At 43.3% G+C, this 24028-nt stretch overlaps 1 protein-coding gene across 3 annotated transcripts in view; it reads left to right on the top strand.

The window, feature by feature from the left end:
- TRANK1 (tetratricopeptide repeat and ankyrin repeat containing 1) overlaps positions 1–24028 on the top strand; it is a 78010-nt gene that overhangs the window by 11614 nt on the left and 42368 nt on the right. For 2 of the 3 annotated variants that reach the window (XM_084754807.1, XM_084754805.1), the window contains exons 2-7: positions 11969–12095; positions 15702–15852; positions 17591–17709; positions 19400–19483; positions 19701–19839; positions 21483–21614. In XM_084754807.1, the coding sequence (XP_084610933.1) occupies positions 11969–12095; positions 15702–15852; positions 17591–17709; positions 19400–19483; positions 19701–19839; positions 21483–21614 (752 nt within the window). The remainder of the gene's footprint in view (positions 1–11968; positions 12096–15701; positions 15853–17590; positions 17710–19399; positions 19484–19700; positions 19840–21482; positions 21615–24028) is intronic. The other variant, XM_084754806.1, reaches the window with a different exon arrangement.

Genomic DNA, 24028 nt, shown 5'->3' with positions numbered 1-24028 from the left:
TACCACAGAGTGGGAAGGGGAAATTTCTTTTCCAGGCTCTTTCAAGTCATGACTCATTCCTTTTCAGTTTACTTAAAAGCTACCTTTATCCACAGGGAATGATTTGATGTCATAAATTTATTTCTGGATAATCTGTGCTGTTCCACTCACATGCTTACTCTTTTACATGTTAGCACCATTCCAAAAAATGTAGGCAAGTTTCTAAAAAACATTTAAAAATCCTAAAGAATATTTTACCTTAATATTTCTAACATTAAAAATATCTTGGCTATTCTGGCTTATTTATCTCTTAGGTGAACCTGAGAGATATTTCATTAATTTATTTATACATCTTGTCTTGCAAAAGTTAAAAATTCAGATTTTGGGCTGATAAGATGACTCAGTAGGTAAGGGCAAGTGTCAACTGTGCTGACCAGAACCCGATCCCTGAAGTGCCTGGTGGAAAGGGAAAACCATGCGTTGCTCTTGCAAGTTGTTCTCTGACCTTCGGGTGTGTGCCTAAGTACAGGACTCCCCTTCCACCGTAGATACATAAATGTAATTAAAATTTTAAATAAAAATTTGTTGAAATATATTCAATAATAAGGACAGATATATCCAGGACAGCCAAGAAGGCTATACCAAGGAAAAACTTAAAAAAAAAAAAAAAAGGAAGATCTAACTATTTATTTATTTATTTAGAGACAGGGTTTCTCTGTGTATCCATGGTTGTCTTGGACTTGCTTTGTCGAGCAGGCTGGCCTCGACTTACAGCCATTTGCCTGTCTCTGCCTCCTGAGTGCTGAGGCATGCACCATCAAATCTGGCTGGATCTGACATTTTATAATTGTGAATTTCCCCAGACAGAAATTCAGGTTATTTTTAAAAGTTAAGATTGATAGGTGGCACACACCTTTAATCCCAGCACTGGGGAGGCAGAGACAGGTGGATCGCTGTGAGTTTGAGGCCAGCCTGGTCTACAAAGTGAGTCCAGGACAGCCAAGGCTTCATAGAGAAACCCTGTTTTAACAAACAAACAAACAAACAAACAAAGATTGATAGGTGAGTAAAGTTTATTTTATTTTTCCTATAAATCAGTCTTGCAAACTCAGGATGTTTGTGGATATTTCATAAGGATTCTCTTATAAAAGCTCCTGTAAGGCTGGGCATTGTGGGGCATGCCTTTAATCCCAGCACTCAGGAGGCAGAGGCAGGTGGATCTCTCTGAGTTCAGCCTGGTCTACAGAGCAAGTCTAGGACAGCCAGGCCCTGTTACAAAGAGAAACCCATGTCTCAAAAAAACCTAAACAAAACAAAACTTACATAGGAATTACTATTTTTACTAAGTTCAGTATTTTGTTATTCTAGTTAGTATTTCTTTCAAAATCTGTTTCCTCAGGTTGGACAGATACAAGTTGTTTTAGTCCTGTGTTAATTTCTGCTTGTAAAAATCAAGTCATGTAGCAGTGTCGAGTTAATCAGCCGCCCTAGGAGGCCTGCTTCTCCTTTCCTCACAGTGAGCTGTTCGTTTGTAATCTGAACTTTAATGAAAGACATATTTTCAAGTACTGCTTAGTCAAGGGACAAGAGTGAGTCATTCTGAGGTGAGTCAAGTCTTAATCTGACTGTCAGGGGACGTTTACAATCTAAAAATTGACTGTCTTGAAAATTCTGTTCAGCAATAAGCCAAGTCCAGAACAAACCAGTAAAATGTTAGGCCTTTCTCCATCCCGTTCGAAAGCAAGCAAGCAAGCAAGCAAACAAACACCCAAATTGTTTCACGAAAGCATGTCAGAACATTTTCTTCATGTTTGTTTTGCAGTGTTAACAGTGGTTTTATTGGATTGCGTTTTGGCTTTTCCAGTTGTTCATCCTTTAAAGGGAATTAGGTATAAAGTACTTAGTAGTTTGGAGACGCTCTGGAGTAGCAAACCCATTTCTGGCTGCAGTGCTCTAAGTACAAAGAAGGCATGCTCTAGGAGCTGCCGGCAGGTTTGCTCAGCACTGCCTGTGACCCCCACAGTTTGTCCCCAACTATGGTTCGGGGAGTTGTCCCAAGAGAACTTAGCCCGTGCTCACAGGTGTTGCTTGTTCTGCATTAAAGGCTAGTCAGAAGAGAAAGCAGCAGATGCTCACGGTGGCACCGTGAATGTTGAGAGCGCAGAGAAATGTGTAGCCCTGCATGTTCTTCATCCGTTGGTGGTACCTGGGTTGGAGACTAATTTTCTGCTGAGTTAACACTATTTTGATGTTGCACCTGGGTGACAGCTCTATCCAGGACAGCACTCCCCAGTAGGACTTTTTGCTATGATGGAAACAGTTTAGAACCATTTTTTAAAAAGCAAGAACAGTAGTAGCCACTAGCCATGTGGCCGTAGAGCATCTGAGATGTGCTTAGAGTGACAGAGGAGGGGAGCTTTGTGCTGGAGAGATGGCCCAGGCATGAGGGGTGCTTGCTGCTCTGGCAGAGGGCCTGGGTTGGATTCCTAGCAGCTTACTCCTATAATTCCAGTTCCAGGGAATCCAACACCCTTTTCTGATGTTGGGCACCATGCACATACATACATGCAGGCAAACACTCATCACACGTAAAAAGATACATCTTTAAAAAAAAAAAGAATGGGTGTTTTGATTGCGTTTTACCTAATTTGAATTAAATTGTCTGTATCTGTCTATGGCTAGTGGTGCCATATTGGATAAGCTGCTCCCAGAGCAGCTGGATAGATTAGCAGCAGTCAGACCAAAGCCACTGTGATGTAACTCCAGGAAATAGCTGGGCAATAAGGACACAGGCGCAGTTGGAGACACCTTGCTGTGGAAACTGCGCTCCTGTAAAGCTTCTCTTTGAACACCTGCCATTATAGAGCCAGATACTGACTCCACCCACCCCCAATTCCTATTTCTCACCAGTGAGACACAGGAAGTCTACTTGGGGGACTTCAAGAAAGTGTTACTTATTTTCAAGTGTTGAGTGGTGACGAGAGCCGGGTAGCCCTTCTCCTTTCCTTCTTCCCGCCGTTAGGAGACACTCGAGTTTCAGGGACCTTTTCATCCTTGAGAAGACAAGCATGATGGCATACACAGAGCCAGTGTGTTCAAGATGGCGTCACAGAAAGAGGAGGCAGTGTGCTCTTCCTGCCCAACTTCTGAGAAAATGACCCCTCCTGGGTCAAATGCTGTCATACATTCTGGGGGCCAAGTGTGCACTCAAATACAAGCGCAGACCTCTGCATTCCTCAGTTAACATTCCCACCAACCTCCTGTCATTCTTTGGGCTCTTTCCTCTTCCTTTGAGGTTTAACTTTTTGCTTAGTGCAGAAGGACATTTAGCACCACACACCTTCATATTTCAGTACCTAGGTTCATAGCCTTACATCCACATTGCCTGAGAAGTGAAGTTAAAGATCGTTTGTAGAAGGACGTGCCCATATTTGAAATTGATGTCTAATTGAGTGGTAGAAAAAGTGACAAATTAAAGAAAGATTTGACAGAATAGGATCCACCCAACTCTCACCAGAAGAGAGAGGAAAGGAAAGCTACTTAAAGGGGCAATAAAGAGAGAGAGAAAGAGAGAGAGAGAGAGAGAGAGAGAGAGAGAGAGAGAGAGAGAGAGAGGAGGCAGTTTTACCAGGAGAGCTTTACAGAGAGAGGTTGAATGGGAGAACAAGCCAGACACAGGTAAAGATAGAATGAACCAGAAAATGAGAAGGAGCCAGAGAATTAGAAAAGATTCTTGCCTCTGCCCAAGTGACTTGTGGATGGTTTATGCAGAGGGCTAGAGGTATGTATAGCTAAGCGGTGTATAGTCAAGGTGTGAACACATTGACCAATCATTGTTTTTTTCCCTCTCTGGTCTTTTCCTGCATGGTAGTGTGATGTTGTCAGAAGGATGTGCAGTTTCCTTCAGGGAGACAAGTTTCCTCTCTGGTTGGCACCAGGCTTCAGGGTGAGACTCTTAGGGGAATTCTAATTTCTTGGGGACCGTGTAGTCTTATAGGCAAAGGAAGGGACTTGTCTAACTCTTTAGAATATCTTCATTGCTGACAGGCCTTGTATACTCTGAGATCAACAGACACACTTCAAGTAGTTGCTAGAAGTGTATTCAGTTTGTAAGACAAATCGAGTTACTTTTACTTCTCTTCACAGCTGTGTTACAGCGTGAGTGATAGTGAGGGTCTGAGATGCCCAACCAGTTGTACTGGATTTTTCTATAATGTGAAGTGATTTGTAGCCAAAATGAAAATTAAAAATTTTTTTTCTGTGGCAGATTTAAATTTCAGTGATTTGTCTTTGAAATGTGTTAAATAATTTGTCTTCTTACTTTAGTATATAGCTTCATTTCATCTGTGGAGGAAAAAAAGTGACCAAAAGTTGATGTAGTGCTGTACATATTAACCAAAGTTTTAAACCAAAGCTGTGTCCAAGCAGATAGCTCAAACCCCAAGCTGCACATAAAACCAAAGCAAACAAGAAACCAGGTTACCCTAAGCGGAACAAGAGAGCAGCTTCTGCTAGCTGAAAATTATTATTGTCCAGCCATATTTTGGGGCTCTAGCCCTTCAACTGGCCTGTATGTAAAGGCCAGGTAACCCATGTGTTCCCTTAGAGATGACATGTCAAAAAGAGCTGGTAAGATGAGCTGATCAGAAGTTGTCCCTAGGAGAAGAAAGTGTTACAAGGAGTGTGCTGAGTTTAGGAGTTGTATGAGGAATTCCGAACAATTTCAACCTTCTTTTCCCTTCTGGACTAAGAACAATTTACTAAGAAAGGAATGTATGTCGGGCTTTAAAAGTACACTTGAAAGACTTCAGATTTGACTGAGAAGACCAGAAGAGCTCTCCTTTCTTTGTTCACCCCTAATTCCTCCCTTTGTCCATAAACTCACATGGCAGGGGACAGCTGAGCTGTGAACATATGTGATGCCATGGTGGCCAAACTTCACTGAGAACTTTTCATTAGCACGGAACATTTTTTTTTTGTGTGTGTGTGTGTGTGTTGAGACAGGCGTAATTAAATGCCAAGGGAATTCTAAGTCAGGGTATATGGGAACCAAAACCAAGCTAAGCAGGTTAACTGTCAGCAGGAGGGTGGCTGAGTGAGAGAAGCTGGAGGAGCTCTCTAAGCTGTAGAAGTTGTGGAGCTGCCATCCAAAACTGACTCTCGGAGACAGACTAGGACAGTGTGTAAAGACCATTGTTACCACAGGTGGTTAAAGGTGGATGGAAATGTCTGACCATGCATGAAAACGTGTGACATCGCTATCTACCGAGCCTGTGGTTTGTGACAGCTGTGATCCTGAGCTGAGAGTGGTTCCAGCACTAGCCAGGCTAACAGAAATCAGGCAATAGATGTTTCTGCAAAATGGAGTCTCTTATTTAACACAAGTTTCTCAGAGAGCAGAGATCTGCTTGAGATCTTTGGGACCCTGAATTCACAGCTTTCTGGCTGGTTGGGAAGACATGGGCTAACACCTATGTCTCTTGTATGGCACAGATCAGAGACTATGTCATTTTTGGCCACAAAGCCAAACTTTTAGGGCATAGGACAAGGTGAGAAGGTCACCACATCCAGTTTCATTGTTGTTTCAGAGACCCACAATAAAGTTCTGTCTAAATAGACACTGGCTTGATGCGAGCCACAGAACGCCTTGTCTGCATGGATAACCACAATAGGCTAGTTTAGAACTACGCCTGTGTTCTTTCCTATGCATACACTCTATGAAAAATGACACAGGAAGACCAAAAAATTCAAAGACTACCTCACAGAGGGAAAAGATCAACTCAGATTTCAGAGTACTCATAACCAAAATGTTGCTTTTGTCCAAAGAATTAGTTCACAAAATGTTTAAAAGTAGTTTATTTATTTTTATGTGTATGGGTGCTTTGTATGTATGTATGTATGTCTGCACATAACATGTGTGCAGTGCCGCAGAGGCCAGAAGGTGATAGACCCCCTGAAAGTAGAATTAAAGACAGTTGTGAGCTACCATGTGAGTGTTGGCTCTTAGCCTTGAATCATCAATCCAGCCTGGAAATTTTTGTATTACCATATGATGGTAAGGATGCTGATGATATTATTTTATAAAGAGCCAAAGAGTTCTATCTATCATCCTGGCCTTGGTGGTCCCATAGCAGAGGTTCAGGAAGTTGCGCAGTAAGAAACCTTTTGAAAGGCTTTTGTCTGAGGTCCCAGTCTCTACTGCAGTGGCCCAGGACAAACATTATTCCAGTCTCTTTCCCTTTGACATGATTCATGGAAAGAATGCAGGGTTTGGAGCAGAACTGTCTTCAGCATTTACCCACACAGCACCTAGAGGTCCCTGTAGGTGTCTCTGAAAGCATTTCAAACTGTCTTTGTCATTGACTGTCATTGAACCAGAGAAACATCTGTGCTGGGATTCAGCTAAACTCTCACACTCTCCTTTTAGTAGCATTTATGGTATGATTATCATGGTCACACATCATAAAATGTTGAAAATCCAGGAAAACTCAACCCCTACTTAATCTCAGTGGTGTGGTTGTTACCATTTTGTCATATTTTCAATACATTATCTATTGAAAATTTAATTTGTGATCATATGACTTTGTGCAGCCCATATGTTTCCTTTGCATACTCACCCAGTCATTAAATGTTTTGTTTTATTATTTTCAAAATAGCTGATGTATGGGATCCTGTTGCATGGGTAATCTATAGTTGACTTAAATCTTTTACAAACTATGAAGCTTTTCCACTGTGGTGAACATCCATGAGGCTAGTTCCCTGTAAATAGTTCCCCGAAATTTGAAATCATTTTTGTCTCCTTTTTTGTCTAACTCAGACTGGCCTCAAGCTCACTCTCTTGCATTAGCGTGTAGGATGTTGGCATTATAACAAACCACCACAGCTGGATGCCTGGAGTCCCCAGCAACAGAACGGCTTTGTAAAGGACCCATGATGGCCATCATCAGTCATTCTGTGGGTTTTTCATGCTCTAGTCTCTGATCATGAGTGGACAGTTCGATAAATATTTGTTGGGAAATGGCTGGCAGTATTTGGAAGCAAAACATATCTCTATTTCTTTAAGTTAGTTCTTGACATTTTCTCATGTCCTCATTAGTCATTTCTGGATAAATGTAAGACACATAATTTGGAAATCACAGGAGAGTGTGGGAGGGGTTTGTGTTCTGATGTGTAGGAGTCACAGGCCTCATTTTCAAGAAGTTGTACCTAAGGAGTGCGGTGGGGTTCAGAAATCTCCTTCCCAGCAGGGCTACCAGATGTGCTCAGTTCTGCTCCTTCCTCCAGCGCCTTGAGAAGACTCGAAATGATTAGGCAATGAGAATTATTACATATCCAGGAATTGATTTGGCCAACAAGAAACTCAACAGACTTTATGTCCCCATAGGTACATGTACTGCTATCATATCTAATACTCTCCCCACTGTTGAATGATCATTAATATTTAATATTGAATTATTATTTTAGTAATATCAGCGGTTACTCCTTAACCAACTTTACACCTAAATAAGCACACATAGAGACCAGGATCTATTTAATTAGTCTACAGCACAGTGCTGCACAATGATTACTCCATCCTGAGCCTCCACGCTAGTATAGTTTACTTCCATTCAGATTTGTCACATTGTCACATTACACTTGCTTTAAAACCATCTCCTAGGCCATGTTCATTTCTCTTGATGTTCCCGGTCTCTCCTTGTGGCTCCATGTTCTCCTTTCTTCTTTTTCTCCTCCCTTCACTCAATCAGGATGACCCACCCTATTCTGTTATTGCTCAGCGTTGGCTAGTTTGTTTTTATTCACAACACAGAGACCAAATGGTGACATGTTTACACAAACTTGAAACTGGACATGCTTAGAGTTAACGTCACAATGCAGTGTCCAGATTGATCCAGGGAATGGGGTGGTGAAATCAACATTCAAATAAACAAGAGTAAACTGTACATAGTCCACAAGAACATTATGCCAACATCCCACCACTTTGCTTTTGTTGCGCACTGGAAGGGGCTTTTCTTTTGAACCCCACTTTCCTCCCATCACCTTGATAGTTTCTTCTTAAGGCTTTCTTAGGGGTCTCCTCTCCTGCCTTTGCTCAACATACTTGGAAAGAGTCCCTGTCGTGTGGCCAGGGCTGTCAGGCCCTTTTCACCAACCTTTGAGACAAACCTGAGATAGTCATCTGTGTCCTTTCCATGTCTGGTGTGGTTCTTCCACAGCTGTTTAACTGGCCTTGTGTGCTAGGTCCTAGACCTGTAACAGTGAGCAGACGAGGCTGTGATGGGAAAGACGAAGTACTTTCTGGGGTATCAGCAACTTCTGGATCAAGTATTCTCAGGCTTGTTTTATGGAGTATTAAGAAGAAAGGGCCTGGCCCCATTTCCTAACCACTTACAGATGGGGTCTGTAGAATTACAGCACCCTTTCTCTCAGGATGTTATGTGGGGAAAGAAGGACCATCGACTGAATTTTACTTGTCTGGACATGCATAGGATCAAGGCCATAAATTTGGAATTGATCAGAGCTAAGTAAAAAGTGGACAGTGTCACCCACAGATCATTAGGCAAGTGACTTGAGCCTCCTTGAGCTTGCTTTCTCAAGTGAACCATGGGAATAGGACCTCCTCATGGACTGTGGTGACTTGTGAATGTGACTGTCTCAGTGCTCAACACCTGCCAGCTATACTGTCCTATGCATGAAAGCAGCTACTAGCAGGTCTCTAACACAGAGTAAATGGAATATTCTTGGAGCAAGGAAACTGAGAAAAGAAAGGTCTTCTCAGACATCCTGTCTTAGTAGGAGGTGTGACTGGGCGTGCTCTCTCAAGGTGGGTGGGGCTAGAATGAATAAACTGTGGAGTCCACAAAACAGCCTTGGAAGTGACATGGACCTGGTAACAAGCAGGAGAGCCAGCCTTCCACTTTCTACATGATAGACATAAATGTCTATGTTCATCTGTGGAAAGAATCTGGCACCCGGGTTCTTAACACCATGAGCTTCTCTCTGCTCATCTGTAAGTATGATGAAGCCATCCAGATTCTTCTGCACTTATATACAATGCGGTGAGTATTCAGCTTTCCTAGCCTTGGTTTTCTTTTTGACTAAGCAAGCCTTTTATTGTTATGTTTTCTCCACATTTCTTTTCTTTTTTAAAAAAATATTTATTTATTTATTAGGTCTACAGTGTTTTGCCTGCATGTACACCTGCATGCCAGAAGAGGGCACCAGATCTCATTATAGATGGTTGTGAACCACCATGTGGTTGCTGGGTATTGAACTCCGGACCTTTGGAAGAGCAAGCAATGCTCTTAACCACTGAGCCATCTCTCCAGCCCCCTTTTCCACATTTCTTATCACCTAGCTTCTGTTTCCTTTCTCTTACCACTTCCTATTTATCCTCTATTCATTGTTAGTACAGAGAGTCAAGGAATGGTATTGGAACAGGGAAATGGAAAATGAAGCAGGAGTCTGTTAGGAAACACAATGGAACTTCCCCTCCTGTCTGGTTAAGGGACGAGAGTTTCTGGGGTGGCTGGACCCTAAGCCTCTTTCTTGTCATTGCTTTCATCTTGTTGAATTTCTCTGCCATTTACCCCTGGCCACAGGTGTACCACGGGCCTTCTAGGGCTCACTGGACCTTTCTTCCTCCTCAGATTTGTAGTATTGTGTGACAGGTTTAGAGATTATTGAGAATGGCAAAGAGCCTTTATTTCTATAGTTATAGCTATCAATGTAGTCTGAATTATAAATCAAAACTGAGAAAATAATTATGAATGTATTAAAATATTGGGGGACTATCTAGCGGAAGGAGGGGAACCAGCCACAATAAGATAGGGATAAGGGGGAGGGCAGTGGGAAGCAGAAGATCAAATAAGAACAAAGAATAGTGATACATAAATAGTATGATGAAATCTATAGCTTGATAAAAGAATCTAAACTATTAACTATAGAAGTTCATTTCCCATAGAAATAAAAATAAAAGCAGCATTGCATTAAGGTATGAACAATAATTATATTTCTCAAAATAAACAATCTCATAAGAAATTCGCTTTTGCAAATCTTGCCTACTTCTATATATAATTTATAATGTAATTCTGGAAAGTTCCCTGTATGCATGAAAAAGTACTTGATGCCTCAGCATTATTGTATTGTACTATTAGTTTCTTGTTGCTCGACAAATAACTACATAGTTAGTGGCTTAAGACTACAGATTGTTCTCTTCCGGTTCTGGAGGCCAGAAGTCTGGGCTTACCAGGGCTGCTGCTTTGCTGGGTGGAGTGGGGAGAGCTCTTTGAAGAAGTGATATGTCCCTCCTACAGGTAGGAGTCATCTGTGTAGCGGGGGTCGTCCTCATCCAAAGCCTTTTCTGTTCCTGTGTTTGGCTTTTTTAAATGAATATTTTATTTATTATAATTTCATATTACACCTGGATTGTTATCCCCTCCCTCTTCTCTTCCCATCCCACCCTCCTTCCCTCTTATGCCTCTTCCTTTCCCCTAGACCTCTGATGGTCCTCCTACTCCAACTGTCTGGGGACAGCCTATTAGGTCTCATCAGGGTAGCCTGCACCCTCTTCCTCTATGTGCCCTCTAGGCCATCTTGCCAAGGGGTAGTGACCAAATCATGGGTATCAGAGTGAATGTCAGAGGTTCAGCTGCAGTCACCCTGCCCCCCCCCTCCCAGGGTGGAGAATTGGCGTTCCATCAGTTACATCTGAACAGAGGTCTTGCATGCATTGTTCTTGGCTGGGGGCTGGAGAGGTGGCTCAGAGGTTAAGAGCACTGGCTGCTCTCCCAAAGGTCCTGTATTTGACTTGTGTTCCCTTCTCTCCTAATTCTCTGCTGCTGACCTCAGTGTCTCCTGTGTGTTCTGGGCTGAGGATAGTTAGCAGTTGTGAAGGCAGACATACGGAAGCTTGAGAGTGAGGACAGGAACAGAGACTTTTTTTGCTTTTATTTACAAGATTTAGATAATTTGTTTTTGCATAGTGACTTGCTATTTTCACACTTATAAAATGAAAAGGAACTGCTAAGTCTTGTTTTCTCCCTGTGTGTCTAACATTCCAGTGGCACTTGGGATTCCCTAGATACTGTGGTGCGTTTGGAACCTTCTTTCTTCTTCCAGCTTGTTCTTAGCATTGCCCTTGTTGCCATATGTGCTCTGGGTGCAGCCATGCTTCCGAGGGCCCTTCTTTGGCCACCTTCCAACTATGGCCCTCCTTACAAGCAGGAGTTAGAAGCTGGGGTCTCATTCACCCAGAGCCCTTGTCTTCCCTTTGATCCACCCAGTGGGTTCAAGTACAGTGGAATTCCCTGCCTCCAGCCTGGAGAGACCACTTACCTACAGCCTGTTTCCAGGGTTGGCAATGGAGACTGTGTAATTACGTGTTCTGAGCAGTCCTTCCTCTGCTATGGCGTGGGTGTGGGATGTGTCCTGCCACATCTGCACTCTTGAAAGTCGTGGCAGGAATGCCTTCCCATCCCTGTCTTTATGGCATCATCATTTTACATTTTCTCCAATGTTGTCTACAAATAAAAACATTTGTATCGATCAGTGTGGGGAATGGAATTAAGATGTTGAAAGCATTTGTCATTAAAAGTGTGAGCAGAAGCTGGGTGCAGTGGCTCACACCTGTAATCCCACCACTCAGGGAGGCAGAGGCAGAGGCCTGTGAGCTCAGAAGCCAGCCTGGTCTACAAAGCGAGTCCAGGACAGCCACGGCTACACAGAGAAACCCTGTCTCAGAAAAAAAAAAGTGTGAGCAAGTATTTGGGAGCAGGGAAACATAGGCCTGTACATTGTAAATGTTCCAGGTTTTTTTTTTTTTTTTTTTTTTTTTAGGGAGTTAAAATTGACAGATCTTACATGCATAACAGATACCTCCTGCTAAAACCCTCTGCCTGGTGACAGCAGCCAGCTCCAGAGCGGTAGCCTTTGAAGACTGTCCTTTACAGAGTGATGGCTTAACTGATTGCTGCCTTGTTCTTGCTCACAGGATGCCCCCTCGGGAATTGGCTGTGATGCTGTGCAACAAATCCAATGCATTTTACAGTCTTGGGAAATGGAACGAGGCTTTTCTTGCTGCCAAGGAGTGTCTCCAGTGGGACCCAACCTATGTGAAGGTATGGTAAGAGTGGGTTCATCGCTCCTCTTCTCTCCTTTTAATTTGTTTTTTTTTTTTCCCTTCTTGCAAAGAGAATATTCTAGAAATGCTTCTCTTTAAATGCACTTGCTCTTCAGACAGAAGTCCATGGGCTGAGGGAACCTTTCTCCAGAGGAGCTAGGTACAGGGATGGTGAGTGTTGAAACATACTGCCTGGGGAGAGTGGAGCCCGACTCCCTGCTAGCTGGAGTTCAGTGAGAGACTGGAGGACCTCATTTGGAAATGAGATAGTTAGACAAAGATGCTTGATTTGCAGGTGGTCTTTACTTCATTTTAGCAAGGCTTTATTTCAGATAGTAGTTCAGTAGAATCAAACCCTTTGAGGGGAGCAGGGAAGTTCCAGAGGCCAGTAAGGCTGTTAGCAAAAGTCAGTGTATGGTGTGTGTGAGAGTGTATGTGTGTGTGTGTGTGTGTGTGTGTGTGTGTGTGTGTGTGTGTGTGTGTTTCTTTTTTTTTTTTTTTCTTTTCTTTTCTTTAAGAGTCTCACTATGTAGCCCTAGCTGGCCTGGGATTCACAATATAGACCAGATTAGTCTTGAACTCAAAGAGATGTGCCTGTCCCTGCCTCCTGAGTACTGGGGTTAAAGATGTGCACCAGTATGACTGGTCTGGCAAGTACTACTTTGATGCTTTTTCAGTTGAAATGTCCTGAGTGACCACCTTGTAAGGCAGCTTCATCCCTGGTGTTTCAGGATACACAAAAGGAGGGAGAGACATCATCTCAGACCTTGAGTAATTCATACTCAAACAAAGAGAAGAATAGCATGGAAGTAAAAGATGAGGCTTCAAGTTAAACAGGAGTCTATAGCTATCTGATTTAGTAGACTGTGACGTGTTAAGTTAGTGATCTGAGAGAGAAAGGCTTCTCCGTAAAGCAGGAAAACACCAAACTTTAGCTTTTCCATCACAATCTCTGATGTGCACTAGAGATCTTGCTGTCAGCTCAGGGTCCTCAACCATAAAATAAGAGGATGTTTAGGGCTTCTAGAATTAGAGCCCTAAAGTTGTTAGAAGCAGAACACAATGGGAAGAGGTAGGGGGCTGGAGCCACGCATGACTCAAATACTAGGAGAAAGGCTTGGATATCTTGCATTGTAAGTAGGTATTGACCATTAGTACACCTAGGAAAGCACTCCTGTACTGAGCTATGTCCCCAGCTTAGAGGATAGATACTTTAGAAGCTACTGAGCTTGAAAACGGAAGCACATTTCTGAGATTCTTCTCAAGGGCATGCCAGGGTGGGGAGTAGTTGGGCCCTGCTTGCCTTCCCACTGTTGTGTCTGTGGCCTGAGGAAGTTCTGAAGGATGCTCCCAGTTTCCTCCTGTGCTTATATTCTCAGCTCCTGACAGCATGGCAACCAGAGCCATGTTCCATTCTTACTCAGAGCTCCTAGGCGTCTCTCTTATTCTCCCCCGTCACTGTTCTCTGTAGTAGAGGAAAATGCTAGCCCCTTTTAGCTCAGTGGCTGGAGCCCCAGTGGATTAAGATGAGGAAAAGAGCATAAATTTTACTTGTTACTATTTTTTAAAATAAGAATTTCCTAGAAGATTCTAATGAAGGGGATAAGCCCAGAAGTTTATGTCTTTTTGTTTAGTTTTTTGTTTTTTTTCAAGACAGGGTTTCTCTGTGTAACAGCCCTGGATGTCCTGGAACTTGCTTTGTCACTTTGTAGTCCAGGCTGGCCTTGAACTCACAGAGATCTATCTACCTCCGCCTCTCTAGGATTACAGGCATGCACCACCACGGCCCAGCGTAGTTTATGTCATTTTTAACAAGAGTGAGAAGTTGAAAGGAACCTTAGGTGTAGGGGCTGCAACTTGTGGGGGAAACCAATTGGAAGTAAGAGGTGTTTCCGGAAGAAGGATTATGTGCCTTCACCTCAGTGCTGAAGGTTGGTCTCTGGGAGCCAAGAGCTTCTTTAAGTGAGGGGATTGATGGTAATTGTCCTCCCAGGAGATCCTGTGTGAAGTGGCTAGGGAAGCTCCAGGAAGGCTTTAGGCTGCCTCTTTTAAATCACAAATGCCTTCCTCTTAAAGTAATTCTTATGCCAAGGCAGCACATTTGGGGATAGCATATTCCCATTCTCTTCATATCTACAGAATAAAAGACAAGATTTTAGGTCTGAGGAAACAGATAAATGGGAAATTCTGTGCCAGCTTACGTGGTGGGAAAGCAAATAAACCCAACACAATACAAATGTAGTTTTCCCTCTTTTTTTTTCTAGTTGTTACCTAAGTTCTTTAGATGTCCAAAGAAAGGCAATAAATACTGAGAGATCAAGGTTAAGCAGAATTTTAAAATGCTTGCCTTTGCATGAATCCAGATCGAGAGCACTTCCTGTTAAAAATGACAGTAGTCTTGGGGGATCCCTGCCACTGTAGATGACTAAACTGGAGAAGGCAGTGAGTGCCCTCTTATGTGGAGTCCTGCACCCGTATGTATGTAAAACCAGACCAGCCTCCCTCTTAAATATTACTTTATGTATGTATGTATGTATGTATGTACCTATTTATCTACCTATTTATTCACTTATTTAGAGTGTGTGTGTGTGTGTGTGTGTGTGTGTGTGTGTGTGTGTGTGTGTTTTGGGAGCATGATTGTGCCCTGATGTATGTGGAATCAGAGGACAACTTGTGGGAATTGGTTCTTTTCTTCTCTTGTGGGTCTTGGACCTGAACCCAAGTCGTGCTTGGGACGATGAGGAAACCCAAGTCATGCTTGGCAGCAAGGGCCTTGACTCACTGAGCCGTCTTGTTGTAATTTTCTTCTATTTACAGAAAAAAAAGTTTTTGCCTCTTGTTCCTATTGCTTATCACACAGAACTCAGCAATACTCAATGCTTATCATTGCATTTTTTTCTTACATACTAGTGAACACTGTGTCTACTTGGAGTGAAAAGAATAAGGAACAACTTCTGTGTTTACGCAGAAGTCTCACTCTTTTCCTGAGCAGCAGTCATAGGACACTTTTCATTCTTCTCCTGCCCAGACTGTGATTAGCAGTATGAACAATAAGCCAAAGACACGACCGGAAGCAGCCTGCTTTTTTCCCTCTCTGTCACATTAGGAATTAGAGGTTTTTAACAGGTAAAATATATCAGAAAAACACGGCACAGAGTATAATGTGGGAAGCCTGAGCCTCATGCTTGTTGGAAGCCGTTCTTGGGACTGAGGGGGTGACTCAGTGGGGAAAGTGCTTGCTGAGCAAGCATGAGGAACTCAGTTTGGAACTCAGTACCCACATGCCTGTAACCCAGCACTAGTTGGAGAGAGAGCTAGGTGGATCCTGAGGGCTGGCTGGCCAGTTGGTCAGTCTTGCTGAAATGGTTCAGTGAGAGTTCTTAGTTTTAAAAAAGTGCAATGGAGAGCAATAGGGGAAGACACATGACATTGACTTCTGGCTTCCACACAAGCCCCCTCACCCCACATTCATGGGGGTGGGGTGGGGGGAGGAGAGGAGAGTTGAGTTTGCACAGCGAGACTTATGAAGTTGGATTTTTCCACATTGCCGTCTTGCTTTTCTTAGAGGCAATGGGAAAACCACAGCTTTACTTTGCCTTTCCAGGGATACTACCGAGCTGGTTACTCTTTGCTGCACTTGCTCCAGCCCTATGAAGCGGCTCGAATGTTTTTTGAGGGTCTACGACTTTTGCAGAGAAGCCCAGACCAAGTGCAGGTTCCTGATTTCCTTGTTGGAGTCTTCACAACTATGAGCAGTAAGTCAAACTGGAGGAAAGTATTTTAATTCCTTGTTTCTTACTCCAAATGCCTCATGGGAAAAATGAGTCCAGAGTGTTCTTTTGGGGCTAATGTATTCAGTTGGAATGAAACTGGTCTTACCAGAAAGCATTTGGAAGCCTCAGTGGCTTGTGCCTTTTTAAAAACAGTGAAGTCCTGTTACACTATGACTTAGGGCATTTGGAGTATTGTTTTATACCGTGTAAGTTTCCTTTGTCACTGGTTAGAGAGCTCCTGCTTATACTGCTTGTTGTAGGTGATTTTGTTCTTTTTTTCTCTCTCTCTCATACTTTGGAGACTTTTTAATTAAAAATTTAACAGCCTGCTTCTTTTTTAAAAAATGTATAAACCCATGTTTTGCAAAAAAGTTGAACTCAAAAGTTGTTAAAGTTGGCTTTTGCGTCATGAGTCTGGTGTGTGTTTGAATCTACCCTCAGTGCAACATGATCAGCCCACTGTACCACACGAAGGTAAAACTCAAGAGCCACCAGAGGGGCAAGCTCCTGACGGGCGCTGCGATCAGTTAGTCAGTTCGACTTGTTTTGGACTGGCAGGTATACTGCCTACGAGAAATAACAGAATGGAATCAACCACCGTACCCGATGACTCAACCTACACATGACTTTCTGTTCTAAACAAGACCATACACTATGGCTGTGGACAATGAACACTTACTATCCATCTTAAGGAGATATAGTAGATGAAAGTGGAACCTTCATCAATATTTAAATTATTATTATTGTTATTATTTTGTTTTTGAAGACATGGTTTTTAAACTAAAGCTCAATCAAGCAGACTTTTGACTAAACATTGGAACTTGACCACAGTTCGGTAGCACTGTGGAACCTTAGGAGGTTTTATCCCCCTCTGAGCTTGAAAAGTGTTAACTTTTTTGTAACATGAAGTATGAGAAGAAAAGATATGTGCACACATGGGACAGAGAAATTCTGTGTCTTGGAGCATGGATTTATTATTTTGAAATCTTTTTTTTTTTTTTGAGACGTGATTTCTCTGTGTAGTCTTAGCTGTCCTGGACTCACTCTGTAGACCATGCTGGCCTCGAACTCTCAGAGATCTGCCTGCCCCTGCCTCCCGAGTGCTGAAATTATAGGTATGCACCACCACACCCTGCTTTATTTAAATATTTAAATATGAGTTGGTCTTATACATAAGACAGATTGTGCACATGTCAACACTTAACTCTGTCCTAATGTAGCCCAGTATAAATAATACATTGACTAGACGTCACATCTTTAAGGATCTGTAAGATGGTGGCCCAAAGAGCCATCCTGTTGCTGCTGCTGGCCCAGTGGAAGAGTCAGATGTCCAGGGGTCGGTCAGCTCTGCTCCTGGCCTAGTGGAGTGGGGAGGGATGCATCTGGCTCCTGGGTCAGCTGCAGGCGCTGAGCTGGATCTGAAGCCCTGGCTGCTAACTGCAGAGCCTCTGTTTGCTCTTGCAGGGCATGGAAATGCTCCAGCATTGGTGATTTTGTTCTTTCCTGTGACTTTTAAGTATTTTTCCTCTAATCTGCTAAGAGTTATTCTTCTTTATTAAATATTATTGTTCTTAGTGTGTGCACGCTTTACTTTGAAATGTATTTTCCTGCTGAGGTCTTTAATTTACCATTGACTCTCTGTGGTCTGCATTGGAAACTGTTCCTCAAGGCTCTGACTTCCCTCACTTGAATGATTCTAAACTATGGCATTTTCTTTCAGGTGACTCCATTGTTTTGCAGAGTTTCTTACCCTGCTTTGATCATATTTTCACTGCTGGATTTTCAACAGAAGTGTGGCAATCTGTAATAGATAAGCTGGCAAAGAAAGGATTATGGCATGTGAGTACAGGAAGTTACTCTCATACTAGGAAAACACACTCTCTATTAAGTTAGTTTCTTCTTTGACCCCAAGAGAATATAATGTGTTATTTGTTTATCTTGATACCAGAATAACTTATTAAAAACATTTGTTTATTTATCTCTGTGTGGGTGTGTGTACACATGCATACTTAATGCATATGTGCCTCTGTGTGTATATGTGTGTGTTGTGTACAATATATGTGATGTGTACTTCTTTGTGTGTGCATATGTGCATGCAGATGCATGTGCTTGCGTGTGGAGGCCTGAGGCTGATGTTGAGTGTCTTCCTCAATCACTTTCCACCTTATTTTGTTGAAGAGGATCTGTCACTGAACCTGGAGCTCATCATTCAGATAAGATGGTTGGCCCATGCGCTTCAGGGATTGGCCTATCTTCTCTTGCCTCATCTGGAGTTATAGATGCCTGTTTCTGTGCCTAGATTTTTATGTGGATGCTGGGGAGCTGAACTCAGATCCTAATACTTGCATGACATGCATTTTACCAAGAGAGCCATCTTCACAACTCAAGGTTTCTGTGTAGTTTTAAGAGATTGCTAGCTGGTGAGTAACAGCTAAGTGAGACTGGAGGTATCCTTGAGGCATAATGTTTCATTTACTACTTGAACCCATAATTTCTCCTTTGAGCCTCAGCTTTTCATTTGTAAGTTGTAGTATACAGTGTTACTTTATTAGGGTTTTGCTGAGAATTTAAAAAGAATGGTTAAGGGCACCTAGTGGTAATTTGCTCGTGTGTGCTGAAGCTTTATAATGTGCTAAGCACCGAGATAACAGGTTTTCTTTTTCTTTCTAAATGTGTATGATGTTTGCTTAAGTGTGTCTGGTGCCCAAGGGGGGTAATAGAGGGCATCAGACCCCCTGGAGCTGGAGTTACAGATGTTTGTGAACTGCCATCTGGGTGCTGGGGATCAGACTCTGGTCCCCCGGAAGAGCAACAAGTGCTTCTAACCACTGAGCCATCTCTTAAACTTCTGAGTTAAGGAGTTTTATAATGACTTGACATTATCATCCTACACGATTAAGGTAAGGCCCAGGAGTCCAGCCCAAGGGAGCAGGCCCAAAATCCAGGCTATAGTGATGTGTAGGCACTTTGTAAGCACTGGGGACTGAGCATCTTGTAAAAGCCAGGCCAGTAGTCATAACTCTCAGAACCCTGAGTCCATTCTCTAGGCCTGAACAGAGACACTGGGTCTGTGGAGGTGGGCATCGCTGAGCCAGGCTGAAAGGACCTAGAAGCAAAGTGTGGCCTTAGTTTTAGCGACTATGCCCCTAGCCCATTGGCAGGGATGTGTGTGAGGGAGGCTGGGGTTATGCCTCTAGGCGTGGTCATACAGAGCCTGGAACATGAGGTCTGTGCGACAACAGGCTGCCCTCATCCCCTGCCATGCTGCTTCATATTAGAGAAGCTTGTCCTTAGTGGGTTGTGAGGGAATTAGAAAGAGCTTTGCTCACAGTCAGCCAGGAAGGAATTTAGATAGAGAGACTTTGGTTATCATGGCTCAGGCTGACAAACTTTGTAGGTAGCTTTACAAATTAAATGAAGCTTGTTTTTTTGTTTGTTGTTGTTGACTCATACAACAACCTTTGTGTTCTAATAACCTCTGTGGATAATGTTACCATGCCAATCTTTTCTTGTTGTTCCTTACAAGCAGTCATTTCTACTGTTGTCATCAAAGAAAGACCGACTGCCAAGCAATATCCATGTCTCTGAGTTGTCACTGAAAAATCTCTTTGAGGTAAGGGGGTGATTCTAGAAATGTGCCTTTATAGGAAGGAGGCCATGGACTTCCCCAGCAGCTGTTTCATTGCAGATGTGTTATTCCTGGTGCTTGCAGGCTGAGCATAACCAATTCAGGTTGTTCTGATTAAAAAATGTGAGGATGAAGGAGCTTAAGTTTAGTACTGATGTAGTAACTTCCATGACTGCTAGTATATGCTGTTGTGTTTTCCCAGAAGTATGCCTTCATTGGACTTTATGATAAAATGGAACAAGTACCCATGTTGGTTCAGTGGCTCATCTCCATTGGTGCAAAAATTGAAACCATAGGACCCAGCCCTCTCCATGCTCTCATGCGGCTCTGCATCCAAGCAAGTGAGTGTCCCCTTCACAAACCCACCATCGAGAGCCTGAGGGCTCTGCCAGAGTTGAGCCACTTGAAGCAGACTGTCTGAGCAATTCAGGTCTCCAGCGAGTACACAACATCTTTATTTCTCCTGACACCTAGTAGTTACCAGAGATCCAGCTTGTAAAGATTTTATGTTTTTTAAGTTTTTAGACAGAAGGATAGAGCCCCAGATAGGGATTGGAACAGATAACTGTTGAGACAGAGGTAGCTTGCATGGTTCTGTCCCTCAACATGTTTTTCTCTTTAGCCCAGAGGGCCTAGCACTGTGTTTTGGGACCGTGGCTGGGAGATCCTTGAGAAGACCGTGAGCTAATACTAATGTAGTTGGTTACACTGCCAAAGGCTGCACACTCTCTCCTCCTCTCTCTCTTCTTCTACCTCCCTTCCTCTTTCTCCCTTAGGATAGAAGGAAGGGCCTTTAACATGCGGGACAAGCTGTCTGCCACTGAGCCACTCTCACCCTCACACCCATTTCTAATTTTGAGACCGTGTTTTGCTAGTTACTCTCTCTGGCTTTGAATTCATGTTATAACTCAGGAAGGCCTTAGGATTGTGTTCCTCTTGTCTCAGCCTTCAGAGTAGCTGGGACTACAGGCCATGTGCCCCTAGAGCTAACAGGGCTGTCATTTTCATAAAAAAAGACTCTTTAAAGCTTCATCATTCGGTTTAAAATATTAAACATTTGAGTCCATCATTAACACACATACACTTACACCAATGCTTCAGATAGAAACTTGTGTTTTCTTGCCAGGTGTAAATTTGACATCTGCCTGGACCAGAAGGAGCCAAGAAAGCTCTGTTTAGCTCTTCCTGGCTGTGTCGTCTTCCCTGGGGGGCCTGGGGTGGCCAGGGCCTGGGGCTTTCTTCTTCCATCTTTTATTTCTGCTCCACCACTAACCATTCTATACTCGTGAGATTCTGTACATGATGCTACCCCTTCCTCTTACACAGGGATCGCAAGATAAACATTTAAAAGTGAAGTGTGACTGAAAGTAGTCTAATCTTGGACCCATTTTCAAATGAGACAGGTGAAGATTAGAAATTTGCCTGTGGCCGGGCGGTGGTGGCGCACGCCTGTAATCCCAGAACTCGGGAGGCAGAGGCAGGAGGATCTCTGTGAGTTCGAGGCCAGCCTGGTCTACAAAGTGAGTCTAGGACAGCCAAGACTACACAGAGAAACTCTGTATCGAAAAACAAAACAAAACAAAAAAAGAAAGAAAGAAATTTGCCTGTGTCCTGAAGTTCAAGGCCCTGACCTGTCTCCTCTTTACAATAGCTAGAGCCAGATGCAGCTCAATACATGTTCTCAGCTCCTTCCCCTGCCCTGCCCTGCCCTGCCCTGCCCTGCCCTGCCCTGCCCTGCCCTGCGTTGTTTACCCCCTTTCTCCTGAGTTTCTCCCTCTCAGAAAATCACATGGGCAAGAGTCCCTGTCATGCTTCTAGGGAGACCGACCTGCGATGACCATGCAGTGCTTGCCTCTCTTCTCACCTTTGGGTGGAGAGTAGAAATGTGTGCTGTAGTCCCATTTGGATCCCTTTGGGAGGCATATAGTTGCTTTGCTTTGCTGATTTTATATAGAAAATAATATTTGAACTGATTTCTGCCTAGGGGAAAGCCAGCTCTTCAGGTGGATAATGGAGGACAAGCCTGAGTGGAAAGGTCACATCAACCACAGAGATGATGCTGGCTGCACTGTCCTGCATGTTGCTGCTGCCCACTTCCCGGGATACTCCCTCAAGCGTGAGTAGGGACAGTATGCTGGGATGTGCAGTGGACAATCTGCAGGCATTAGAAAACCCACACATGGCAGGCTCCAACCCCTGAGCTAAAATGACTAGGAGGATGGGCTGTAAGTAGTAGGTGAGGAGGGTCACGGGGCTCCTGTACTCTTTTGACCCTAAGTGGTTTCCGTGGGGTCAAGTGATTCAAGAACAGGTTTCTGGCTACATTTCCCCCACACCCACCCTTCCCATATGTTACAAAGGGCCTTGGTCTTATGCTAAATCTGTGTTGGCTGCCTGAGATAAACCGTGAGCCAGGTAACTGACATGGTCTTTATGGTCCTTAGAACCTAACATGGAATTACATCCTGTCATACACATGGTGCTGTACTGGCCACCTAAATGAGAGCCTGGCATAGCTGAAGGGAGGTTGGCTGTGGTGACGTGGACAGCCTTGTTAGACTGTGAAGGAGGAAAGCTGTTCACTCCATGGAGCTCTTTGATGACACCGATTTCCCCAAACCTTCAGAGACCCATCAGTATCTGCTTTCTGTTGGTCACATAAGAACCATTATCTCCTCCTCTTCCTCCTCCTCCTCTACCTCCTCCTCCTCTCTTCTTCCTCTTCTTCTTCTTTGAATTATGTGTGATGGCATATACATTTAATCCTAGCACTGGGGAGACAGAGGCAGGTGAATCTCTTTTGAGTTCGAGGCCAGTCTGGTCTATATAGTGAGACCTTTTCTCAAACAAACAAACAAAACATTTTATCCCACATTCTCAGGGGTAATGAAATTTCAGGGTCAGTGGATGGAAGTGACAGGAAAGATGCTTACGCCTGGTGATACTATTCTGTGGAGCAGATTTGGTGAGCAAGCAACAGTGGAAATAGAGATTTTTTTCTTTCCTTTTCTTTTTTTAAATCAACACTAAGTATATGTTTTAAATTTTAATTATTTATTTGTGTATGTGTATGTGTGATGCGTGTAAGGAGAAAACATCTTTTGGGAGTTGATTCTCTTTTTTCCCCCATATGGATTACAGGGGTTAAGTTAAGGGTGTCAGCCTTAGTGGCAAGTGCTAAGTAGTCTTGCTTGCTCATGCAATGATTTTTAAAACAAGAACCAGTTAGTTTCTATTGTCCATTTGATAGCCTTTACATGGGAAGGCTTTACATCTCTTTTTAATACTATAATAGTTGTGTTAGTTTCCTATGCTGTGTAACAAAGTTCCATCAATATGGTGGCCTGCAATGACACCCTTCCCTTTGTTGGATGCTCATTTTTAAGCTCACAGTTCTGTAGGTCTTGCATGATGTGACTGGGTCTTCTGCTGATTTTTCAGAAAGGCTGAAAGCAAGGTGTTGGCTTTGGCTGTGTTCTCATCTGGAATTCTAGGTCTGCTTTCAGGCATAATTGGTGGGGTGAATCTAAGATACTGGCCTGAGGTTTCAACTTCCTTTTTGAATATCTGCCAGAAGTTGCTCTGAGTTTCTGCAGTCCACACGACGTCACACTCTGGCATCCCATACCTTCAAAACACCAGGGGAGAACTTGCTGTGCACCCTGTCCTCTAGCTTTGATTCTTTGATGATTGGTTTTCCTCTCTGATTTCCAGAACTTTGGTGTTTGACTCTCATATTCCTAGGTCAGGTCCAGTTGGACAATCTTTCTTAAGGTTAGCTGATTTGGGACCTGCAGAGTCTCATTACAACAGTGCCTAGATTAATCTATGATTAGGTATACAGACACCAAGGATCAGGAATCTTAGGGCTGAGTACTGTGCCTACCACAGTAAGATCTCAGTTGGTAGGAAGCAGGTGTTTACTCTTTGTGTAGTGAGAGAGGCAGCTGTGAGTACAGAGAGGAGGAGGACAGCACGGGGAGAGGCTGACACTTGGCATAGAGATACCCTGTCAGGCAGTGAGCTGTAGGAAGTACACAGGTGAGTGGAAGGTCTTGATTTACTTCTCTGAACCTGTGTAAGTCCTGTGCACCCCAGGGACATACTTGCTCCATTCCAAGAATAGTCACATCTGTGATCACTGAGACCCCTTGATGCTTGTCAGATATGTACATCAGCGCACAAGTGGAGCTGACAGCCAGAAGGTTGGGACAATGACAACAACAACAATAACAACAAAACCCTAATGCCAAAGCAATTGCTACTTCTTTCTTCTGTAGTCAGACAGCGGTGTGTGTGTGTGTGTGTGTGTGTGTGTGTGTGTGTGTGTGTGTGTGTCTGTGTATCTGTGTGTTATGTATGTATATATGTATGTATGTACATATTCATTTTTATCTTTATTTATTTTTTTTTCTGGAACAATATTCTGTTTCCTCTCCAGGGGATAAAGAAATCTGAAGTCACAGCTTGCTCTTATCCTTACAGCTGTAACTGTTGCCTAGTAACCAGATTCCCCCTCTCTCTGCTTGT

The sequence above is a fragment of the Acomys minous genome (genome assembly GCF_964271855.1).
Source record: "Acomys minous genome assembly, chromosome: 13".
Taxonomy (NCBI): Eukaryota; Metazoa; Chordata; class Mammalia; order Rodentia; family Muridae; genus Acomys; species Acomys minous.
This window is presented reverse-complemented; position numbering and strand designations above follow the sequence as displayed.